General features: G+C 39.7%; 1 protein-coding gene across 13 annotated transcripts in view; it reads right to left on the bottom strand.

The window, feature by feature from the left end:
* Positions 1 to 26386, bottom strand: part of RASAL2 (RAS protein activator like 2) — a 357105-nt gene that overhangs the window by 133626 nt on the left and 197093 nt on the right. Inside the window, exon 1 of one of the 13 annotated variants that reach the window (XM_060643621.3) lies at positions 4925 to 5344. The exons of the other annotated variants lie outside the window; for them this stretch is intronic. Coding sequence (XP_060499604.1) covers positions 4925 to 4937 — 13 coding nt within the window. The 5' untranslated portion in view covers positions 4938 to 5344. Of the gene's footprint in view, positions 1 to 4924; positions 5345 to 26386 lie in introns of those variants that run through there. 13 annotated transcript variants of the gene reach the window in all.

Genomic DNA, 26386 nt, shown 5'->3' with positions numbered 1-26386 from the left:
CACGTTTTTGGTTTTGTTAGTAAAAATGGTTGACACCATGTTCAACTGAAAACAAACAACTTTTAAAAAAATTTACCTTTAAAAGCTGATCATCAGTCAAGTATAAATACTGAGTGCTGCGTTTATAAGGGAAGGAAATGAATAAAACTAAAATTACTAAAAACCTGTTTCAAAATTTTAGCAATTGTAGCTACTATGCAAATACTTATGATCAAAATGATAATACTGGCAAACCACTGTGATGGTTCCCTGAACTTTAAGTGGAGGCAAAATGCTTCAAGGAAAATCTCATGATGTATGTAAGCAAATTATATAGAAGATAAAATAGACTTCAATTCATTAAAAATCTTCTTAAATTTCAGCTGTGTAATGGAGACTCACAAAAATCAGACCAAATACTATGTGATGCTGTTCCTCTAACCACATGCAGAAAGCAATTAAATAACCTATTACCTTTTCTTTGAGTGATTATTTCCCATACTTTGAGAAAATGCCAGTAACAAATATTATATAACCATATAGAGCAAACTCTTAGAAATGAGCTCTTTACAACGAACTCTTGCTACACAAAAGATGATTATCATTCCCTGTTAACAGACTTATTACATTTTGTCCTGTTCTTTGACTAAGCAAACCCATTTCTTTCTATATATTCACACTGGCTAGTTTTGTTTGTTTGTTTGTTTTGGGGGGGCTCTTCTTGCACTCACTTTGACACATCATTCTTTAAAGGGGGGGGCAGAAAATAAATTATTTTATATTCTGGCAAAAGGAGTTATTGAAGAAGTGACGCAAACACCTTACCTTCTCCTACGTGACTCAAAAGACAAGAAATCAAATCAACTACACATGGCCTGTTTGGAGTATAATTTAACAAAAAAGTTACAAACCAGAATATTAAAGAGCAGAAGAATATCCAGTTTTTCTCCTCTTCATATTAACTAAAGGTAGTATCCATGAATAGTTAACTATGTAACAGTGCTGTTAAAATCTTTCAAAGGTACTCCATAGTCTTTGGAATTAGATGCAAGACATCAGAGTTAGCAACTCGTCCAACAGGTTGACTGCGTGACACCTGATCCTGAATGACCCTTGCCTGATCCTGGCATCTTAAGTTGCTTACTTTAGAAATCCTGTCAAGAAAGAGCAAGCAGGACCAGGTAGTTTCTTCTTCAAAGAACAGGACTGCTGTAACTTAAAATAACTTTTCAAGTTGCTGCTTCATCAATTCATTTATTCCTAAAATACCGTAAACCTGAGAATGACGGAAATACAGACTCTCTACAGAGTCAAATTATTGATAAGAACTCACTGGCTCTCTCTCCAGTGTTTAACTTCATAGTACTCCTAATTCAACTGAATGGTAAAGTCTGAGTAGGCACAAGGAGGACACTAGAAAAGTTAAAGACCTTCATCTGAATTTTAATGACTGATTCAGTAAATCTCTCCTACTTGTCAAGTATGTACAAAGAAAGTATTATCACTGGCAATGCTTAAGGCTTCCAAACACAAGCTGAGATCATACCCATAATTAAATGTGGAATCTGGTAGACTGAATCCCAATGAGCACACACAAAAAAATAAATAAATAAAATAAAGAAGAAGAAGAAGAAGAAGAAGAAGAAGAAGAAGAAAAAGACAACTATAACAGAAGTCATATTGCTGAGTCATGACTCATTTTTTTAATCATGGTTCACTAGTAAACAACAGAACATAACCATTTTGTTTCCCTCTCTGCACTAAGAACTACATATTTTAAGGAAGTTTATGTAACTCAAGTGTAAGAATCTGGTGAACTTGATTTCACAATAGTCACCTGTTTCTTTATTAAAACTGATATACAGGGAACTAAAAACAAGAACCACCAGGAACAACGACTAGAGAGCACGAGAACATAAAAGAACAGAAGAGAAAAAGAAAGAACAAAACCAGAGTGTAACACTTTTTCTCTCCAGAGGTTAGTGAAGGTCAAGAATGAGGCAGAAGGGGAAATCCACCCATGTTGTATACATAAAAGGATTCCCAGAGTTTTGAGTGAATTATCAGGTAACTTTTATGAGTGGAGAATTAATTTGACGACTTAGAGCATTTTGCGTGTCCAGCCTCAAGCCCTTGCTCTTGGTCTGTCTTTTGCCTTCACTTTTGTCTGAAAAGATTTCATTCTTAAGGTTTTAACTGGGATACAAAACACAAAATTATACCTAAGAGGTAGAAAGAAACTATAGTGAAAAAGGAGAAAGATCAAGTCCTTTGAAAGAGACAAAATTTTAATCACCCAGAGCCAATCTTGTAAATCAAATTATGACAAATGTCATAGCTATGTTACAGGGCTCTTTGAGAATTTAGTATATGAACTGTATTTCTATGGAGACAGAGATATATATTTCACGAAAAAAACATTTTAAAGAAATCAGTATCAAGGAAAAACCATGAAGAGTGAAAATGAGTCTGCCTTCAAGAAAACACTGGTCCAAAGAGAATTATTTCACATCCATATGAGAGTTTCTTTTCTCATGCTACTCATTTCACTTCACCCATTCGACTTCCATTTAGATATTATCTTTAGTCATAAAATGGGCACCTTATGACTGCTTTTCTTTAACACAGAAAGTATAAACATGCATAATCTTACAGCTGTATTCAGAGAAAAAGGAATATGTGTTTCTTTCTAATATTTTCTCTTTCTAAGGCATGGTAGTGAGTTTTAGAATGGTTAGTTTGGTTAATAAAATAGTTTCTTTCAAGTTAGGTCAGTAAAATACCAGCACTAGATTAATGACCTCTGACTGTTTCTGACATGGAGAAATATACTCAGGCCAAATGTCCATCTTAGTATCTGTCTGTCTGTCTCTCTCTCTCTCTCTCTCTCTCTCTCTCTCACACACACACACACACACACACACACACACACACACACACACACACATACACACAATACACACACATATCATGGCAACCCTTTCACATACTCCACGAAGCATAAAAGACCAGAGACGAATCCCAGCCATGTATAATACCACACGGGCACTGCTAACTGGGTAGAGCATTATGTCCTCATGTTCACAGTCATCAAGTCCTCTTATAAACAGTGTGCTTAAATAATGGATCCTGCACTAAGACAAACCGTCTCTTGTTTCCCACTGGGTGGGACTTTGTAATTTGGTTTCCGATAGCCGAGAGCGGTAATGAAACCATTCCTTACAACTTACTGCTCATCCCACACAGACTTGTAAATCACCACACAGGCCCAGTCAAAAACTGGAATGAGCAGGTCAGGCTGTAACACAAAAGGGCCACATCCTTGCACTGTGCTTACAGCCAAATGGAGCGAACTTGTTCCCAGGAGCTGTTAAGAGCCATGACAGATCCTTTTGACAGCGGCTATCTCTACTATTTAGCTCACTAGGATAGTGTGGCCTCTCTCAACCCCACAATGGTCTGCACAAAAATGGAAAGGGCAGCAACCTTTTTTAGAGACTAAATGAAAATGTATGAAGACAGATGTTCACTGTCTGTGGTGACTCTCGAGATTCTCCACTTAAGTTATCCTCTAACACACAATTCATGAAGTGAAGTAACAGAGGACCCTTTTAAATGGAGAGAAACAGAGCTGGGCCTTGGATAAGAAAGCGATCGGTCCAAACTGTTGGATAATTTAAAACTGTTGTCTCACATTTAAAAAAATAAACACAGGAAAGGCAGTGAACATGGAACGATTTTTTGCCTCTAGTAATAGATACAAGTAAAAAAATTAGATACAACCTTTACTAACTTAAAGTATACAGGAAATTGCTAAGTCCTAAAGTCTTTAAGAGATACTGAAGTCAATTTGAAAGAGTTTCAATTTCATATACAAATATTCAGAATATGCCACAGCTATGTAACTGCGTATATAACAACATGTAAATCATAGCCATTTTCCTTAACTGAAAGCCATTTTTTTCTGATACTTTGTTATATATTTTTGATCAAGAGCATGATATTAGCATTGATTTGATGACATCCAGCCCCCAATATCTCCTTCCCACAAGATTTTAATCTAGGTTTATGATGATGCATTTGTCTATTCATGCAGTAATTTATGGCACTTGAGGCCGACAGATACAGCACAGATAAAATATAAAACCTAACTGTAACTGGTACCATGATAACAACAGTAAACTGAAAATCAGGAGATAGGGATTTTCATTTCAATTCTGTTTCTAGATCTGTGATCTTGAGCAAGCACTAAATCCCCTAGACCTCAATGTTCTTACTGAAAATGTAGAGATTGGCCTATAGATGATCTCTAAAATCTCTTTCAGATTTAATTTTCAGTGGGCTAACTGGTTAAAGACTCTAACTTGTCATCTATTGGCAAAAGATATTAAAAGTCTACCCTGGACAGAAAGAACAAGCCAAGTTCTCGTTTGAATGCTCTACTGTTATGTACGGATCCAACCTGTTGAACTTTCTGAATGACACATTTATTTACGTGCTTCTGAGACTCAAGCAAGACTGTTAAGTTCTTATTGATGGTCAATATATTTTGTCTTCCTCAGAGAGAAATGAGTTGCATCCATTTCCAGTCATCTTAACATCTCATAAAGAATTCTGGGTAAGATCCAGAATAAGAGTCCACTTCAAATTATTAAAAGAACAAGTAAATGCTGCATTGTTAATACTTTGCTATGATCGTTGCCCTTTTAATTAATCTTAGTTTCTCAAATGGCTTGTCTTGTGCTGATTTTTGTACTGGCATGCCGAGAGCCTCAACACAATATTCCTGTGAACTGACAGGAATGAAAGCCCACCTATTTCTTTAAAGCCAATAATCATAAAGGTTAGCAGCCACTGCATCTGTGTAATAAAAATAAATCTCCACATTCCCTTTAAATATATCCAAACTTAATTTCAGACTCAGACAGACTCGAGGAGCTCTTACCTGGGGTCTGCATTCTGCGAAGTTTCTGGGTGTTGCTAACATGATCCTTCCGGCATGCCAGTCAGAAACTCAAAACACTTGTATCCTGTCCTCGCCCATGCTCGCACTGGCTGGCGTTCCTGCTCTCTCTCTCTTTTGCTCTCGCTCTGTGCCTCAGACGGTTTGGAATGCAGAAAAGCCAGAGCCAACACCAGTCAAACTTAATCCTTTTTTTCTTTTCCCCAGTTCTTTTGCTACAGAGCACTCAACAATAGGCACCCTTCCTTACTCACTGCACCTCTTCTGGCAGCACTGGGTGCAGGCAATCTACTTCAGGAGAAGCAATGGACGTGCCAAGCTAGGAAATACATTTTTTTCTGTCCCAAGGGGCAGTAAGGTGGATGTGTGCATCTCTGCATGTTAAAAAAGAGACTTCTTTTTTAAAAATCAATCTATTTCAAAATCTGTCATATTTTAGGGAAATGAAAAATAATACAAATTTCAGAGATTTTTATTTTGAATGTTTTTATGATGAATTAAAACATGAACCTTTCAAAGTACAAAAACCGGGTAAATATCTTAGAACTAATGTAGTGTACATAGAAGTATATATCTGCTAATGCACATATTACTATATTAAATTCACTCTGTAGATCACCCTAACACAGCAGAAGTATTTCAAATTTAGAAAAGAAAAATTGTATATCCCTAAAACCCTTCATTCAGCTCTTAAGCTAGTACTTTACTTTAAAAATAAAGAAAAAAGTAATTGTATAAACTGAGTGGCTCTTAACTACTTAAGTCAACTAGATGTGATGAAATTATAGATGATATCACTGTTCTTAGTCATCATTTCAACTTATTTTGAAGTCCGACATACATCTAGGGTTTTTCCCCGCTATGTTCCAAAAAAATGGAAGGCAGGTCAATGATGTAATCTTAATAATTGGTATGATGACCCAACACATTATGCAGCTGCTCAGTTGCTGAGGTTAACAGGTCACGATTGATCAATTAAAATATTCACAGTTTGAATCGCTGAGCAGATCCTACCTGCCACTCCAGACAGAGGAACAGGACAGATATGAGAAGAGCACAGTATCAATCTGTTATCTATCACTAAACAAACAGCTCACAGAAAGACATATACTCCATCTAGCTATATTTATATATATTTTTAGATGTAATATATCACTTGCGATCTAGATATACATATGTACTCAGAGATATGCATATTATAAATATACATAGGTTGTGTGAAATATGTATGGTCCTTTTTTCTCCCTAAATCTCAAAAAGACTTAAATTTATTTATTATTTATTTTTTATGTTTATTTACCTTGAGAGAGTGAGCAAGCACGAGCAGGATAGGGACAGAGAGAGGGGGGAGAGAGAGAACCCCAAGCAGGCTCCACACTGACAGCCCAGGGCCCGATGCAGGGCTCAAACTCACAAACAGTGACACCATGACACGAGCTGAAACCAAGAGTCGGACGCTTAATTGACTGAGCCACCCAGGCGCCCCAAAGACTTAAATTTAAAGTCTACTTTAACACCATCTAATTTGGTTTTGGTTATCTAGTCTCATCTTCCTTGAAGAATCATTAATGTCTTAAGATTGCATTTTCCTCTGCCTATACTTTTGGTTTCCTGTTTCTACTTCAGATGAACTACTCCTTTAAACCCTAGTGCTACTCAGGTAAGACTCACAGAGAAAGAAAGGCATAAACAAAAGGTATACAGAAAGGAACAAACTACGGCTCTGACGAGGAGGACTTTCAGACCACAGATTCCCACCTCGCCCTGTATGACAACACACTGACAACCTGCACCCTCTTCTCCCCAAAGGTAACACAACGTCATCAGTATTGACTGTCATTTATAATCGACCTTAATCTTGTGCAAGGTCCTCTGAAATTATTTTTACTTGTTATTTCTATGAATATTTCTAAGAAATAGATCGTTATTTCCATAATTCGACTCGAGAGTTAGAACTAAGGACAGTGAGGTCTAAGTTACGAGGCAGAGAGATTTCAGGTCAATAAAAACAAGCCAGAGCCCTTGGAAATAGCTTTCTGCAAGGGCTCCCTGTGACAAGAGACAGTGAATCCCAACTCTTCCCACACAGGTGACTGTCCATTCGATGAACAAACCACAGTGCAGTAGTTCTCAGACTGTGCTACTGAACAACGCTACTGTTCTGATGAGAAAACAGAATAACAGCAATCTTTTCCCAAATGACAGAAAAAGTTCACCTACACAATGTTCTCAAGCGTGAGGTTTTTCTTCTTAAACATATTTTTAAATGTTAGAACCTGCTACTGTTAATTAACCTTAAAGAAGCCTAGCATGATTTCAAATTCAGATCAATAATGACATTTTCAGATACCTGACGGTTAATTATAACAACACATTATTGTGTCCTGCAAAAAGCACTTTTTTATACCTGATTAAATCTGAGAACCACTGTTGACAACAGGAAATTGGTCCACTCTTATTTATCCTTCAACCAGATTTAAAATTCTTTTCTTTTTTTTTAAATTTTTTTTTTAACGTTTATTTATTTTTGAGACAGAGAGAGACAGAGCATGAATGGGGAGGGTCAGAGAGAGGGAGACACAGAATCCCAAACAGGCTCCAGGCTCTGAGCTGTCAGCACAGAGCCCGACGCGGGACTCGAACTCACAGACCGCGAGATCATGACCTGAGCCGAAGTCGGCCACTCAACCGACTGAGCCACCCAGGCGCCCCTAAAATTATTTTCTTTACCTTATTTCCTACTCAGAGTTGATCACATTCTCCCCTGTACTTTTTTTTTTATGCCTTGCACTATTTTTTCTCTTCATAGCCCTCACCATTACCTAACATTATATTACGTACTGATGTTCAATGCTCTTTCCCCATTGGAATGTGAGGTAGATGGGGAGTGGTGGGGGTGGGGGTGGGGAGTGGAGGCTTTGTCTTATTTTTGGCTTACTCACAGAGCTTAGAACAAGGTCTGGCATTAGCAGGTACTTAAGGAATGAAAGACGGACGGATGGACAGATGGATGAAAGGATATATCTCACTTATCAAACCTGTTATAAGTATCTAAAGTCAGGAGGACTTTGCAGTATCTTGAGGACAGGGAGCACACGCACACCTACCTACCTTCTGATGCCAGAGCCTAGCACTATATATGTCATGTGCTGAAACAAGAACGTAAGGGAATATATCTCAGGCTTGTATGCTTTCAAGTGACTTCGTGAAGCCAGAAGAATTATATATCAAGGGAAGACAGTCATTTCATCATTTAGCTAATTAGAACCTACTCGCACTGGGTAGAATCCTGATCCGTGGAAGTTGCTTGTTGGAGTAATTTTCACCTTCTGTGAACCCACGGCCATGTGTTGTGCTACTATGGAGGCTAACCGCACATAATTACAAATGACACGCACATCAGTTTTACTTCTTACCAAACAAGTTAACAAGTAAACAAACAAAAAAATCCCTGTTAATACCTATCTTCTCCTCTTCCAAGCACAAACACGTGCCGGCAGCAGGCAAGCTGAGGTATACACCAGCCTATATGTGTGTGCTCCCTCCTTTGAACAGCAGGTGATCAGAGACACAGCTGCTTCTAACCATAAACCCAAATTCTATTAAGGTCTCCCCACAAACCAGACTGGCATTCTGATATTGTGGTCTTCCCACTGCATTCTTTCCACAGTTCATTTTAGAAAAGGAAATCATTGTCTATAATTGGAACAACAAACACTAAGGTCACCCACTTTTTCAGAAGTGCTTCTGAAATTCTAATTTTTATTTCAGTTTATTTGTACAGGACGGGCCCACAACAAGCACACATACATATACCCTTCCCTTCTGATAAAAAAGCATTATAAAGACTTGAAGGCCTATTAGTCGTAGGGTTTAGCAAAGTACTTGTAAGTGTTTAGAAAAGGCAGATACCACGAAGTGACCAGTAAGTCAGCCACACAATGTTTCCCAGACTTCTGGCTAAGCAGGAGAGCTCTACCTTGCTCTTCTAGCCACGACAGCTTAGTGCCCTGCATTTCCTTACCTGAAATGGCAACTGGCAGAGAGGAAGCGTTGGAGGGAGCAGGTAAAATCAAAGATCAGTCGGCTTCCTAATACCCAGGCACTCATATGAATAGGACCCCACTTCGAAGAAAAATAAGCTAAACTCAAGTGGAAAAGTACAAGCAAATCTTTTTCTAGTTTTCTTTCATCATATGGGTAAGAATATGTTACAGGTACAAAAGTAACACTTCTATTTCTATGAAAAAAAACCATTAATAAACAACAAAGAACAACTAAAAGCATCTGGGGATAGAGTTGGATATTAATGGCTAATATCTCCCAATGTGCTCAGAGAGCCAAGGATGCGCCTGCGATATTGTCTCTCTTCATTTAAAAAGACAGCTTCAATTGTACTTCCAAAAGGCTTTCAAAAACTCATTTTCTTCAGGGGCTTCAAAACATAAATACAATTATCTGTGAGGCCTGTTGATTTCCTGTGAAGCTAATCCGCTATCACAACTGAGGTACTATTGGTCCACCTTCCCTGTATACTGCACATATTAGTTTCCAGAAAATATAGTCAGTAGCATTTTTGTCTTAGTTTTAAAGAAAATTCGCAAATCCACTTAGAGAAGGCATAGACGTTATGGTACAGTCATCTTTAGCATACCACTAACACAACACTTGCATGTACTACGTAATTTAAAATACTACTGCATGCCTCAGGTTCATTCAGTTTCACTCAATTTCCATTATTCCCTTACAACTAACTACAGCAAGCTAAAATCTAGTAGAACTCCAAGAGGTAAGTCAAAAACACATCAAAAAAAAAAAAAAAACAAGGAAAAAATTAGAAGATTCTAACAGCAGTTTCACAAGAAAAAGAATTCTTTTTTTTCTAATGTGTATTTATTTATTTTGGGGAGAGCAAGAGAGAGAGAGAGCACAAGTGGAAGGGGTTGCGGGGGAGAGAGAATCCTAACCAGGCTCCATGCTGTCAGCACAGAGCTCAATGTGGGGCTTGATCCCATGAATCGAGAGACCAGGACCTGACGTGAAATCAAGAGTCAAATACTTAACCAATTGAGCCACCCAGGCGCCCACTAGGAAAAAGAATTTTAAGGTAAACAACGTATTTTTTTTTATTTAAAATAATAATAATAAAAAAATAAAATTTAAAAAAAGCAGTGGGGGCGGGGGGCGTCTGGGTGGCTCAGTCAGTTAAGCGTCCGACTTCGGCTCAGGTCACAATCTCATGGTCTGTGAGTTTGCGCCCCACGTCAGGCCCTATGTTGACAGCTCAGAACCTGGAGCTTGCTTCAGATTCTGTGTCTCCCTCTCTCCGCCCCTCCTCGCTTGTACTTTGTCTCTCCCAAAAATAAATAAACATTAAAAAAATTATTTAATAAGTAAATGCTATTATTCTGCCCATTTTACATATGAAGAAATGGAGACACAGACAGGCTTGAGTGAGTAACCTGCCCGAGGTCACAAACTGGTAGAACCAGAATCCACACTTCATTTGGCTCTGGAGTGCTTTCTCTTAACCACTATGGTATATTGAACTGAACTACTTCTCCAAATTTACCTTAAGTGGCATTTTGGGGTTGTTATTTTTCCTCTGTGGCTCTTTGTATTCTTCCAAATTTTCTATAATGTTATCAATTTTATAAAAACGCTTGTATATTGTTCCAGATTAGGTTTATCACCAGCCGTGGCTCTTTTCTTCACAGTATATGAATCCAGAGATCATGAAACATACATCTATTGGAATGATACACTGAATTTCTTTCTACTTGTGCTTTTTCATTTATTTCAGCAAGTGGACACAGCTATATTACCCACACGCTGAGCAGCAGCTCCTGGCTTGAGAATGGTAACTTTGAGTGATAACGTGGAATGTTTTCTGAACATCTGGCTCCTAGAATATGGGGGAAAGAAGTGAATAGAAGACAGAAGAGAATAAGTGAGGAGAGGAAAAGAGAGATATTCTCAATCACTTGGCCCCTGATTGTGTGTTCTCAGGAAATATCCAGCCAATCTTGAAATCCGATTCAAGAGAATGAGGGGCCCCTTTTCTCAGTTGTATGGCTATTCTTTTTCCCTTGTACACACACAGACAGACAGACACACACACACACACGCAAGGTCTATACTATAAGAAATGAATTAGAGGGATACCTGGGTGGCTCAGTCGGTTAAGTATCTGACTTTTGATTTCAGCTCAGGTCATGATCTCACGGTTCATGAGTTCGAGCCCCAAATGGGGCTCTGTGCTGACAGTGGGGAGCCTGCTTGGGATTTTCTCTCTCTCCCTCTCTCTGTCCCTACCCTGCTTGCTCTCTCTTGCTCTTGAGAGGCCTGAGAAAATTAAAACTTAAAAGCTTAAGTTACGGGAAACTGAAACCTAACCAAGCTTAACCAGCTGGTTCCGCTTCTGTACAATTGCTTGGCGCGCCCATGTATTCCTGATCAACCATTGTTACTTGGCACATCCGTGTACTCCTGATCAATCATTGTGATACCCGTACCCCCTGTTGTGGTCTGACCTAAAGGCAGGAACCAATCGAATACTGTTAAGTGTCCAACTTTAAACACCAACCAATCGCAGCTCTGTAACCGTAGAAAATTCCTGATTTCCCCATGACTTGTTTGTACCTGTCTATAAAAGGGGTGTAAAAACCTCTCTCAGGACCTCTCGGCGTCACCGGCAACGAGGGCGCAGAGGTCCAGGTTCGAACCTGCAATAAATGACCCTTGCTGCTTAGCTTTGACTCTGGACTCTGGTGGTTCGTTTTTGGGGGTCTCTTAGACTCTGGGCATTTCACTCTCTCTCTCAAAATAAATAAGTAAACTTAAAAAGAGAAGAAATGAATTACATATTCTTTCAGAAAAGGCATAATCAAATAGTATAAAAGGTGCCAGAATTATAGCATGAGGCATGTAATCAATTCATGATCAATTCCAAAACAGTGACCCTGCAGAAAACCCACAATGCAGTTCAGCAGTACAAATACCACATGCAAGGATTTACCCTTTGCTTTGAAACAAGCCAAATTCCTCTATCACAAGGGATAACGTATTTTCTCTTGGCAATAAAATCTGATATCTAAATTTATTACTGTTGAAGCTAAAGACAAAAAAAGTGTTCACTACCAATAAAAAACTTGAAAATCTTCTATGAGAGATTTGTTTCAGTGACACAGCAATAAATTCCAATAAAAACAAAGATCTTAGTTTCTGGCATATTCAAGACTTAGGATTATTGTGGCCATACTATTCTTTAAAAATTTTTTTTAAGTTTATTTATGTATTTTAAGAGAGAGAGAGCATGAGCAAGGGAGGGGCAGAGAGTGAGAGAGGGACAGAGAGGATCCCAAGCAGGCCCCACGCTGTTAGCACAGAGCCCTACATGGGGATGGATTCCATGAACTGCAAGATCATGATCTGGGCCGACATCAAGAGTCAGATGCTTAAGTGACTGAGCCACCCCCTGTGGCAATACTATTCTTTAACCTACTTTCAAATGTGGTTACTACTAACAGATAAATCTGCCCCAGGATACAGTAAGCTTAAAGAACAAATGCCTTGGATTTTAACTAATTTAAAATGAAATAATGTATTTAACAAGCTGGTCTTAAAATGTCGTATTGACAGGCAACAAAAGTAAGTGGAAAAATAGCTATATTTCAGGGAAGTCTAATATTTGAATGGTATTTTATGGGTGACAAAACTTGAGAGATACAAGAGAGATTAATGAATTTGCTAAGGAAACAGTCATTGGTAACTAAGGGCAGAATCACACTCTCAGTATTACATCTCTCAGGAGGCCATCCAGACAAATAAGAACAGGGACATCTACACATGGGGACTGGAGACATCCCTTTCCCCCTCCTGTTAGAAAATAAATACAACGGTTTCCATCTCATTGGCAAGAGAAAGTCAGGCCACAGCAGTGATTTTTAAAATACAGTTTTATCCTTGGAGAAGTTCTAGCTTGAATTTGTGAAGTTTGATTATTATGGACCACCCTGTAACCTATAACATCAGTTGCTGCATAATTAAAATTATCACCTACAAACCTTCCAAATTTCTTAAAACTTTCATGATGCACATTTCAAATTTTACATCATACCCATACATGTAAACATGAAATTTAAAAGAATACGATGGATTGGAAAATGCTGAAAATATATTGTGCTTTGTTGTTCAATGTTTAATTGTACTCAATACTTACTAAGTGCTATGAGTGCCAAACATGCTGTTGTTTGGTAAAGAAGTTCTCTAAATGATGCATGAAGTTGCATCTTTAATAGCAAGAATTTCATTCATCACTGGATGCTCCCTCAGCCAGCTACATGATTGCCATTCTGGGACTACACCAATATTCTGGGGATTCCCTTTGTCATCTTTTCGTCCTTCTGGATTTACCTCTTCTATTACTTGACAGATACTTTAACTTGGAATACAATTTCAGTTTAGAAGTCATGTGCACTTGGAGCTTTACGGGATTAGTTCTTTATAAGAGAGACCGCCACCCATGCCCTCTTTCTGCCATGGGAGGGTACGAGAAGTGGGCAGTCGGCAACCCGTAAGAGGGCCATCCACAGACACCAAGCCTTGGACTTGCCGGCCTCCAGAACTGTGAGAAATAAACGGTTGCTGTTTAAGCCACCCAGTCTACAGTATTCTGCTGGAGCAGCCTGAACTCAGGCAGGTCACTATACCTGAATGTATTATTTAGGCATGAATACATCAGAGCAGTTAAATTCATTGCTAAGCCTTGGAAAAGCTTATGAAAATTAAGTGTAATTCTAATTTACTAATCCAAGTAACACAGTTAAGTTGCAAAAGCTCATCTTTCACCTATAACCCTACGCTGTATCACTGACGTTAAAGCTTTTTAGAAGAGGCCAGACTAGGTGCGCCTTAGTGGCTCCTGCAGTTAAGCAACCGACTCTTGATTTGGGCTTCAAGTCATGATCTCAAGGTTTGGTTCGTGGGATTGAGCCCCACATCGGGATTCCCTCTGTCTCTCTCTCTCTGCCCCTCCCCAGCTGGCACTCTCTCTTTCTCAAAATAAATAAATAGATTAAAAAAAAAAAAAAAAAAAGGCCGAATTTTCTCCTCGCTCCTATCGTGCCTGCAGTTTCTTTTCTGGGAGGCTTATCTAGAACTCTCTAGCTTTCGGTGGCTACCCAAGGCTATTTTTATCTAATTGTAATGTGTACTGCCAATGATATCCTGATATATTTTTTACATGTAGTTTTTTCTCTCCTCTTCCTTTCACTCACACTCACTCTCTCCCCAGATCACCTGCTCATTATATACATCCTCACACACACATCGTAACACTTCTCTTTGATTCCTACTTTTGAAAATTAATTACAAAAGGTTTGCTTAAATATGTTTTTGACTCTTTGATGGCACTACTCTGATTAAAGAGGGGAAAAAAATCTAAGGCCTTTAATTGAAAAAATGAACGGAGATAAAATAATAATCTTTATCACCAGCTCTCTAATTCAGTCTTTTACTTCCTATCTTCTGAATTTGTATTCTTTACTCATTTCTACCTTGAATTTTTACCATTATTCTCTACTCTCCAGAGTTGGAAAGAACATGCCAAACAGACAAGATACGAATCATTTTGTAAGCAGATGGAAAAAATGAAAAGGATGGGGATTTCTCATTGCGTTATATTAACTATCAATTAAAATGGGGGAAAAGTTAACATTCAAATTTCTGAACATAACAGGAAAGAAAATAGGCTGTAAATTTCAGAGAAAAGTAAGTAATCAAACCAATCCCGTGAGCACAATGCCTTAATGAGAATCTCCAGGGCTTCTTTTCTTCTTGAGCACTGTTACTATAGAAATCACAGGACAGGTGGGTGTCAGGAAGGTCTTAACAAAACATTCTTCATCCCCAAAGGCAGCTCCAGTCTGTTTTGGACACAAACCCAACTAGATTTTCCACCAATCTGATTCACAAATCCTTCTGTTTGAAACATAAACTAAAAAGGCTTTGGTAAATAGCTTAGCCAATCTGGACTACCAGAAAGAGGGAGAGGGAGAGGGAGAGGGAGAGGGAGAGGGAGAGGGAGAGGGAGAGGGAGAGGGAGAGGGAGAGGGAGAGGGAGAGGGAGAGGGAGAGGGAGAGGGAGAGGGAGAGGGAGAGGGAGAGGGAGAGGGAGAGGGAGAGGGAGAGGGAGAGGGAGAGGGAGAGGGAGAGGGAGAGGGAGAGGGAGAGGGAGAGGGAGAGGGAGAGGGAGAGGGAGAGGGAGAGGGAGAGGGAGAGGGAGAGGGAGAGGGAGAGGGAGAGGGAGAGGGAGAGGGAGAGGGAGAGGGAGAGGGAGAGGGAGAGGGAGAGGGAGAGGGAGAGGGAGAGGGAGAGGGAGAGGGAGAGGGAGAGGGAGAGGGAGAGGGAGAGGGAGAGGGAGAGGGAGAGGGAGAGGGAGAGGGAGAGGGAGAGGGAGAGGGAGAGGGAGAGGGAGAGGGAGAGGGAGAGGGAGAGGGAGAGGGAGAGGGAGAGGGAGAGGGAGAGGGAGAGGGAGAGGGAGAGGGAGAGGGAGAGGGAGAGGGAGAGGGAGAGGGAGAGGGAGAGGGAGAGGGAGAGGGAGAGGGAGAGGGAGAGGGAGAGGGAGAGGGAGAGGGAGAGGGAGAGGGAGAGGGAGAGGGAGAGGGAGAGGGAGAGGGAGAGGGAGAGGGAGAGGGAGAGGGAGAGGGAGAGGGAGAGGGAGAGGGAGAGGGAGAGGGAGAGGGAGAGGGAGAGGGAGAGGGAGAGGGAGAGGGAGAGGGAGAGGGAGAGGGAGAGGGAGAGGGAGAGGGAGAGGGGAAGGAAGGAAGGAAGGAAGGAAGAAACGGGGGCAGTGGATGGAGAGCACAAGTGAGGGACCAACTAAAGAAAGTAAGCAATGTTTAGCTAATTTTGCTCAGTGTATCTGAATCACATATTTTCCTTTTGGAAAAGGTTCTAGGGCAGCCAAGGACCTAGACCAAGTCTCAAAAATAAATCTCAAGATACAGTGTAAACAACTCCATCCTCATTTTTCTACCTCCATTATATAACAGAATGGTGAATTATGACCATACTTTAGAAGGAAGGAATTTGCCAAACTGTGCAAGTAAAAGAAAAAAACAAATGAGTAAAGTCATGAGATATAGAGACAGGATGTTTCCTAACATGTCACACCTCAAATTTCTTTACTGGGTTTATTTAAACCTGTCCAAGCAAACTGAGAAATATAACACCTACTCTCTATCTCACTGGTTCCAGGATTGTGTAAGAGTCAGAGAGAACTGAAGTTTGTCTCAAATTAGAATTTACGTTGTTGGTCCCAAATTCCTCTTTCAAAGCCTAATAAAAATCTCATCTGATAAGGAAGCTGAGGCTCAAGGTTAATGATGAGAAGAGATGGAATCTGAATCCACGTTAGGGCAACTTCAAAGTCTGTACCATTTCCACTGCCCCACAATGGCCTCTGCTAAAGGCAGTCCTTCCAGGAAGAACAGAAGAGTTCTAGTCATTCCTAAAGCAATAAACCCTCTTGTCTGTGAATGAGCTGCTAAATTTGCTCATGTGATTTTGATATACTACCTAATCACTTAATAACTAAACGCCAACAATAGCACACACGTTTATGCTATCAACCTCAAATGCAGCAGAAGGATAAAAAGGTCATTTTCTTCCATTCAGGGAATTTATTTTCTATTACCATTCTGCACAGAAACAGAAACTATCTCTTACAAGCTATTTGCTACTAGCAAAATCTTAAAAGTAAGCACAGACACCTTGCTCACTAATACAACTGCGGTCATGGTATCAACAAGCAGCACAGGCTGCAAGCTCACGTCTGACCTTGGCAAACAGTCAAGCCCAACACTGGGACTTGTTCACCTGGACAGTGGCAGTTACCGGCTTCGCACGTCTCAGAACCAAGTTGTGGATGTAATGACTGCGTAGAGTCCCCGTGGCTGCACAACGATATTTAGAATTCTCCAAATGCATTTGTAAAGTACTTCTATGAAGTGGATATGGTTTTCCCTACAGGGGCAAAAAACACACTTCCCACAACTAAGATCATTTTTCACTTTGAAGCGCTTCACTTGAAAAAAATCAGGCAAGGGTTTCTCCAATGTGTCTCACATCAGTCATTCACTCAACAAACACACACTAAGCCTACAACAATGCACAAAACCACCGGCTAGTTTCTGTGGTGACACCAATATGGAGGAGAAACAGTCCCGTCATCTAAGAGGTTCTGACCTAGTAAAGAAGATACGTAGCAACAACTTGCTGAAAACGTAAGGACTTACATTCAGTTTCAGAGGGACAAAAAGAGCTGTTTATTGGACATAAATGCTGGTGGATTCTGATTGGTGGAATGAAGAAAAAGATTGCCAAGCCCCAGGATTATCATACAAGAGGTGGGTGGAGTAGAAGAGCACAAGACATTCCAGGTGGATGGCTCAATGTGAGCAGAAGCCCATGTGCATGACAATACCTGGGAAGCTGAAGCAGCCCACGAGGCCAGAACCCAGATGTCGGTGGTGGGTAAAGAAAGACAGTGTTGGAGAGCCAAGCCTGGGTCAGAATACAGAGGATGTTTAGTGCCAGTGCACATTTGGGCCTCATCCCGTAGGTAATGGAGATCCAGTAAAGGTGTTTAAGAAAGGTTTCAACAAACATGATTCAATTAGTGCTTTAAGAAGATAATGCCGGGGAAGAGTCCTGGGTGGTTCAGTCAGTTAAGCATGGGACTTCGGGTCAGATCATGATCTCACAGTTCGTGGGTTGGGGACCCACGTTGGGTTCTGTGCTGACAGCTCAGAGCCTGGAGCCTGCTTCAGATTCTCTGTCTCCCTCTCTCTGCCCCTCCCCTGCTTGCACTCTGTCTCTCAACAATGAATAAATGTTAAAAAAAAAATTATTTTTAATAATAATAAAAAAGAAGATAATGCTGGGGTGCCTGGGTAGCTCAGTCGAGCGTTCAACTTCAGCTCAAATCATGACCTCACGGTTCATGGGCTTGAGCCCCACATGGGCTCACTGCTGTCAGCACAGAGCCCGCTTCAGATCCTCTGTCCCATTCTCTCTCTGCACCACGCCCCCCTCCCACTTGCACTCTCTCAAAAATAAATAAAAACATTTTTCAAAAAAAGGAGAAAATGTCAAGCAGTGAAATGAGTAATCTAGAAGGAAAAAAGAAGAATTAAGAAGAGACAGAGGGTAATTACTAAGATACTCAGGTGGAAACAAATGGGCAACATAAAGTTAGAAGGACTAGAAGGACGGTGGTTCTGCAGTCACATGAGAACAAGGTTCTGGGGAGGCAAGAGAGGGAACGAAGAGGGGAACTATAGACAGATAATGGCTTCAGTGGCGAACATTCTGGTAAAGAGGTGACATCATCTACAGAGAATGGACAAGGCAAGTGAAGCAGGTATCTGCACTTCAGATATTCGCACGTACAAGCGGGAGAGTAAGGTACAGTGAGGAAAATAACAAACAAAAGTTATACAAGTCAAGAAAGGGGAGCAAAGGGGCACCTGGGCAGCTCAGTTGGTTGAGTGTCCAACTTTGCCTCAGGTCATGATCTCGCGGTTTGTGAGTTCGAGCCCCACATGGGCTCGCTGCAGTCAGCGTGGAGCCTGCTTCGGATCCTCTGTCTCTCCCCTGCTCGCTCACTCACTCTCTCTCTCAAAAATAAATAAAAACATTTAAAAAAAAAAAAAGAAAGAAAAGAAAGGGTAGCATGAACGTGGGTAGAAGAGCCAATCATTACAGACTAAAGAGAGGGGCTAAAGCCGACTGCAGTGGTGGAATTTATTATCACACTTCTGATACGGGGGCAAATTTCAGTAACAGATAAAGCCAGATATCAAGGTACAGAAAAAACAATTAGGCAGTGAGCACGGATAAACTACTTTTTAGAAAAGGTTGATAAAAAACTGACATAGCCCTAGAGTGACCTAACTTTTATATTCAGTTCTAGAACCAGCTAATATATTAAAAACTTAGAATGTGCCTGTTACTTGAGAAGGATGCTAACTCCATCAGTGGAGGACAACAACTGGCAGTGACTGGGATGCTTTCTGGTCTGGTTTTAACTTTTCTGGCTCCTAAACGGAGTCGATTTTATGAATTAGTTACAAAGTGGAAGGAAGCTGGATGCCTATCACCTCAAATCAAATAGGATGGTATAACTAGTATTGAATAAGCATGGAAACTTGCTTTAGTTCACAGAAAAATACTATACATGCTGGACCTCAGCAAAAAAACAAAACAAAACAAAACAAAACAAACAAACAAAAAAACCCAGTATTGTGGAAATACTAAAAAGTAATTTTCCCAATATTTAGGGGGGCAAAAACAAAATCTTAACATGAGGCTAACAGTAGAACAGTAGAAAGTCATCTGGATTCATAAAATAGAGGTTTGAAATAACACAGCTGTCCAATAACTCTGCAGTTCATATTCCCTTTATTTAGTTTCTGTATTGGTTGCTGGCAAATCTGTAATCTGAAGTGAGAAGCTGGGGGCATGTTAAGAGCTGGAAGAGGATTACTTTGTTAGGCTAATAAAATTTATTAGGCTCGTTGCTAATACTACTTGGAAAACTGTGAAATAAAGCAAAATAAAATTACTTATAAGCAATTTTTCTTACTAACAGTCTCTGAATTTTCATTATCTAACATTATAAGAAATATAATATTCCTAAGGTAAAACAAACAAACAAACAAACAAACAAACACATTTTCTGATCTTCTCACAGGGGAAAAGGGTCTCTACAGGAGATCTGTGTAGAACAAATTCTTCTATATTTTACTATCCTGGTCTTTGAGTTTTAAATTTGCCCAAAGCAATATAAACAAAAATGATACATTAAATCATAGGCACAGCATTTACGATCCACAGAAAACTTGTTCCCCAGCATTACTTCAGTTAAGTTTTATTTAACAAAGAGGTAAAGAGAAGAAATATCCTTTTTAACATTCCTGAAAAAATCCAATAGAGGTTACTTTTATAATCTATTAGATTATAATCATCTAACATAAAAATGTCAAAAAGCTTCTAGTCTTCTTTAATCAGAGTCAATTTCTCTTGTTTACTGCAGATAAATAAAAACGAACCTGTTATAACGGTCAGTTTAACGCCCCGCTACAAATTCATGACGGGTGAGTGAGATGAAATCCAGCTGATTTCACAGCAGTGTATTTTAGTAATGCGAAACTCGTTGATTGGTACCAATATAACATACCCTTCCAGTTAACTGTCCTGGATTTTAATTCATTTTTAACTCATTTTCCCTGTTTTTGAAATTCAACATAAAGAACTAAAATGTACCGGGAGCGCCTGGGTGGCTCAGTCGATTGAGCGTCTGACTTCAGCTCAGGTCATGATCTTGCAGTTCGTGGGTTCGAGCCCTGTGTCGGGCTCTGTGCTAACAGCTAGCTCAGAGCCTGGAACCTGTCTTTGGATTCTGTTTCTCCCTCTCTCTCTGCCCCTAACCCACTCGCATTCTATCTCTTTCTCAAAAATAAATAAACATTAAAAAAAAAAAAAAAAAAAAAGAACTGAAATGTCCCTTTAGGAAGGTAGGTTTCTTCTTTCCATTTCCCCCTCCCCTGCTCTATCCTAATTATTAAAGTTACAAGTATTTCCACCATTATTACTCTTTAAGAATATCAACCTTCATTTGATTAAAAGGTGAAAGGTTAAAAAAGGGTCAGATAGTGACGAGTTCGTCTCCCTCACATTCTGACCAGGTCTCCAGTTTTCTCCTCAGAAGTATCCACTGCTAAGGGCTTCTTCTGCATAGTTCTAGAGTTATGCCCCTGCGCACGCACGCACACACACACACACGCACGCACACACTCATATACACTCACACATGCTTATATGCACATGGCACTTTTTACATAAATCAAAGTATAATATACACACACATTTCTGCACTTGCCTCCCACCTTGCCCCGCCCCCTAACAATGTATCTTGGAAATTGCTTCAAATTACTACACGTGGAACTACTTTCTTTTTGATAGATGCGTGCATAGAGGTATATCATGCAGATTTAGCAGAATTCATTGAAATCATCTCCTATGGATGGATATTTTGGTTGGTCTGCTCTTGTGTTATTATAAGCAATGGTGCAATTGCAATGACTATGTGAGTAGAGGTGTGGGACAAATTCTTAAGAGGTTAGATTGCATTTTTGCCAAAATGTATCCTGCCGAGGCTGCCCTCTACAGAAACAATTTGGCATTAATGGACTAGAATGTTTGTTTCTTCCTACCCGTCCAAAACAAACATATTCATACTTGCTAATCTCATAGGTAAAAACTGGCAGCTCATTGTGACTTTAATTTGCTTTTATTGATTAGAAATGAGGAATAGTACCTTTTCCTTGTGTTTAAATGGCATATTAATTTTCTTTTTTGTTAACTGTATATGCCTTCCCCTGTTTTTTAAATTTTTATGTTAATAAAACAATATATGCACATAGTTTAGGGTCTCCTAGTTTTATGAGACTTGTTAATACAAACAGCAATCCCCTCTTCTAACACTTTTCCTTCCCCAGGAACAACAACTTTCATCTTTCTTAGCCAATTCTTTTGGGAGTTACCATCAAATCTTAAATAAAATAGCTGTACTGATATTTACAGGTTTTTTTTTCCCATTTTAGACATTATCTTTTGATTTTCCACTATGAAGATGAGAAGTTGATTCTTTCCTCCTACCCCAGCAGGTACCCTGACACCTCCTACCTTCTCATGGTCCCTATTTGGTTCCATAGTAATTTTGGTAAGGAAAAGCAATACTGGGACTACGTATGTAGTCAGTGCAGCCACACAGTGAACCTGATGCATAACACAGCACCGTGGTCAAGAGCAGAGTTCCTGAAGGCAGACTGCCTGGGTTCAAATCCTACCTTTGCCATTGACCAGCTGCTTAGGTATTTAGACAAGTTACTTATCCTCACTATGCCTCACTTTCCTTACATGTAAAACAGTACCTTGTGGATTTACAAAGATTAAAAAATTAACATATACAAAGTACCTAACATGTAGAAGGTGCTATACAAGCATTCTCTGTGCACTGAACTACATTTTTGTCTCCTAAAGCTGTTGCCTGATTATTCATTTATTTAAATTTCTATGTGCTCATTATTAATTCAATCCCAAATTTGCTTCAATCCTCAATTCGTTGTTTCAATTCATTCTACTGTATCAATTTTGTCTTCTTGGAGAAGTCTTCACGATAGCCTTTTGACCGCTGCGGTCTGAACTGCTTGTCCTCATTCTATAGACACTATGGAGTTGTCACCCTCTGTTCTCTCTAGCACATTCTCCTGAGGGGCCCTTTGTCTTCTCCCCTCATGTTGGATCTCCCAGCCTTTATCCCACATCCTGCTCACTCTTGGGGAAGAACAGGTTTCATTAGCTCTAGGAGAAATGATGTGTAGGAGGTAAATTTTTTGTTTAAATCTTGATGTCTGAAAATGTCTATTTAAAATTTTTTTTTAACGTTTATTTATTTTTGAGACAGAGAGAGACAGAGCATGAACGGGGGAGGGTCAGAGAGAGGGAGACACAGGCTCCAGGCTCTGAGCTGTCACCACAGAGCCCGACACGGGGCTCGAACTCACGGACCGCGAGATCATGACCTGAGCCGAAGTCGGCCGCTTAACCGACTGAGCCACCCAGGCGCCCCTGAAAATGTCTATTTTATTCTCATGTGTAATTAGTGGCTAATAGCTAAACATAGAATTCCAAATTGGAAGTAATTTTCCTTCAGAAGTTTGAGGGCATTCCTCATTTTTTCCTAGCTTCTGATGTTGCTGATATGAAGCCTCATGCCATTCTGATTTCTGATCCTAAATATGTAATCTGTCCTTTCTTTGCAAATTTATAAGACTGTCTCTATGTCACCAAAAACAAATTGAAATTTCCCAAAAATGTGCTTTGCCATAGGCACTTGGTAAGCTCTTTCAATCTGGAAACTCCTATTTGTAGTTATGAGAAATTTTCTTGAATTATTTTGCTAATGATTTCCTTTCCTTCCTCACTGTTTTGACTGGCACTCTATTTTATCTTTTTTTTCCCCCCTCTACTTTCTGGGCTATATCCTCATTTTAATTTTCCAATCCTTCTATTGAGTTTTATTTCTGTGACAATTTTTTTTTAGCACATGGCAACTCTTTGGCTTTGTATAACACTCAGTTCTTGTCTCATGTACGCAATATTTTATCTGTCTGATAACGATGTTTTTCTTTAAGTTTTCTATTCCCTGCCTGTCTCTGTTCCTCCGGGTTTCTTTTTATCTTTTGTTTGTTTTGGTTTCTCTCTTTCATGCTAGAGGCTTTTCTTCAGATCTCTACTAGTCTTGGGAATGTTAGTATCTTGAGATCTTTCCTCCTGAGTGGGTTAAACACCCCAAATAATATTCTTCTTGTCTCCTGCCTGGAGGGTAAAGGCAAGTGAGGAAAGATAAGCCCAGCATTCAGTCTGCAGATGTTCACTTAGTTTCCTTGTATTTGGTAAAGTGTTCTGTGCTCTCAATTTTGCCTGGTGTGCCCCAATACACCAATAGTTTCTTTCCTCCAGAGAATTAACCTGCAGTCTTAGAATAGAATACAGGTAGGGGTGGAAAAAGCAATTGTTTAGTGGACTGGGGAAGAGGAAAAGATAGGGGATCTACTATAAAAGATATGCTCCTGTCATCAATTCCTAAGTGACTTAAAGATTCTGTAGTAAAAATCAGGTTCCTTCTTAGCTTTCTTCACTGACAGTCTAAGATTTGGCTTTCCCAAGGCAGCTAGGTTATGTACCATGCTCCATTTGCTTTTCAGCTTTTAATTTATTATTGTTATTGTTGTTATTATTATTTTGTGGGCTTGCTTTCTTCTTTCTCATTCTCCGTATCCTTGAAGGACCATGTCTTTAAAAGAAAATCCCCTTACTATATAGTTATAGTGGGGTTTCTGGAAGGAATAGATGCTCAGGTTCAAACCACCTTTTTTCTCCCTAGAAGTCCAGGCTGAATCTAAAAACCATTCCTGATTCTTTAAGCCATGCATTCCTCCTTCCCACTCTACTCTCCAAACACCATAGTGATGTGCTATGACTAACACTGCATTAGGACTAGTCAGTCAAAAGGGGCCCCTCACGTGGGCATCACATTTTAGAGGACTCTACTCTGGTGCTCTCGGGCAAGGATCTCCTAAGAGCTCGAAGGTACAGGCTGGGTGGTACCGAGCTGTATGTTTGTGGGGCCTCTCATGATATGGGACCAAATCTGAAAATTCTAGCCTGCAATTCCAGACTGTTACAAAATGTGTTACAAATATACAGTCAAGGTTGAAGCCTAGAACATATTTTATTTAGATGTATTTTTAAAAAAAGTTTGTTAGACTAACTTAAATATTAAGACATAGAATACAGCTTTGTAATAAATCTGGCAAGCAGCTGGCCTACAGCTCCATGTTGACTTCCTTCACGGTGTCTCCTTCCCCAGGTCTTCCGGTTTTACAACAACCCTGACAACAACCCTGACGATAGCCTGTACAAAAGACCTACACGAGTCAGGAAAGGAAGACTTCGTTTAGGAACTTTACTGCCATCTGCTGGAAACTTTATGAAATAGCTACAAATCAAAGACAAATGACACACGGCACTGGTCAGGCAATTGCAACCTTGGCGCCACCTTTCACAGCATCAAACAAATCTCAAGGGGGCCAGGATGAGGATGGGGAGGAAGATAAAAGAGCAAATCGGGAATCCAAACTCGCATTTACAAGTTAGAAAGAACTGAGATCTGGCGCCTTGACTTAGAACTGAGAACTGATTTCCTCAGAGAAGACACTGCTAGTCTACACCTAGGTCAAATCAATCAACCAGTCAATCTAGCTCATAAGAGTAAAATAAAAATGGGGTTTGGGAGGTTAGCTTGAGAACTTAAGGACTAGTTTTTCTTTCATTTGTACTAGTGTTGAGTTCTAAATAACTTCAAAAAGAAATTTAGGAATGTGTTCAAAAGTAACTGACGGTTTGAAATTCAGTAGACTAACAAATGCAAGCTACTTCTTTCTAAGGGACAAACCTAATTGAGCCCGGTAGTCAAGTCAGTTCTGTTACAGGGCTTGCTTTGAAAACGTGAATATTACAACACAAGTAACATAATAGGGCACGATCTGTTATGTGAATTTTTTTGGCTTGCTTATGCGTGATTTCATCTGTGAGAAACACCACGTGAACAAAGAACACGGCACCCAGCTGAACCAAGCCATGTACGAAAACACAACATGCTCACACGCATGCATAACTCAACACCTGCCAGCCACCTCACTTCACTGCACATGCTACGAGCCACACTCATCCGTATCTTGTGTCATGATGTCTTCTATTCAATTTCAAAAAAACGTGTCATAGTAGACACACAAACTAGTCCGATGCCCACGACCACAAAGTAAATTTCCCAGATTTTTTCAAGGTAAAGTACTATATTTATTGTAGTATTTATGTATTTCGCAACCATTTAACACTTGTAAAAATGTGCTACCATTTTCACTTCCTGTTCTTTTTTGTCATTGACCAAGTTTTTGAATACAGTGCCCTCAATCCCCTTTTCGCCATAAGACTTGTGATTTTTATTGTGCAATACTGCATAGCTCTGTGATTTTTAGAAACACATGTCACATTACAGAATTGACTGTATGTGGCTATTTTAACCTAGATTCAAGCCCATTCTGCTAGAATATTATCAGTATTAGCACGTGTATCTTACAGAGTCTTACAGATCTCAAAGAATTATATATATTGGCTCATGGTTTTTAAGAAAACTCAAAACTACCCAACAAACAGCTTCAAAGGACATTATTCCAGGGTTTTCTACTTTAATTATCCATAATAGTTTTGATAATCCTTGAGTTCACTTGACCTGTCCTCAAATAACTTATGTATCACTGAAATCTAGAAATTAAAGAATACAGGGCACCTGGGCGGCTCAGTCACTTGAACTTCTGATTTCAGCTCAGGTCATGATCTCATGGTTCATGAGTTCAAGCCCTGCATGAGGCTCTCTGCTGTTAGCAGGGAGCCTGCTTTGGATCTTCTCTCCCTCCCCCGCCCTCCCATTTTCTCTCCCTCTCTCTCTCTCTCTCTTTCTGTCAAAATAAATAAATAAACTTAAAAAAAGAGAAATTATAGAACACAAGTATAAAGGTCAGATATTCTGCAGCTGACTTAGCATGAGCTTACGTATTAGATGATGGTGAAATGGTCTTAGTTTACATATTAGGACACTTCAAAGAAAACCATGGGCTGCCATTATCCATTGGACTCTACTTTTAGAGCTAAAAACATCAGGCTACTGATTCTTTTTCATAACTTTTGATCATTTGTATATTTTTCCCTAAAGTGCAAGATCTGCCTCTATTGGTTTTGTATACATATATAAAA

Source organism: Panthera onca, chromosome F1 (assembly GCF_046562875.1).
Source record: "Panthera onca isolate mPanOnc1 chromosome F1, mPanOnc1 haplotype 2, whole genome shotgun sequence".
Classification (NCBI taxonomy): Eukaryota; Metazoa; Chordata; class Mammalia; order Carnivora; family Felidae; genus Panthera; species Panthera onca.
Note: the sequence above shows the minus strand (reverse complement) of the source record. Positions and strands in the feature narration are given on the sequence as shown.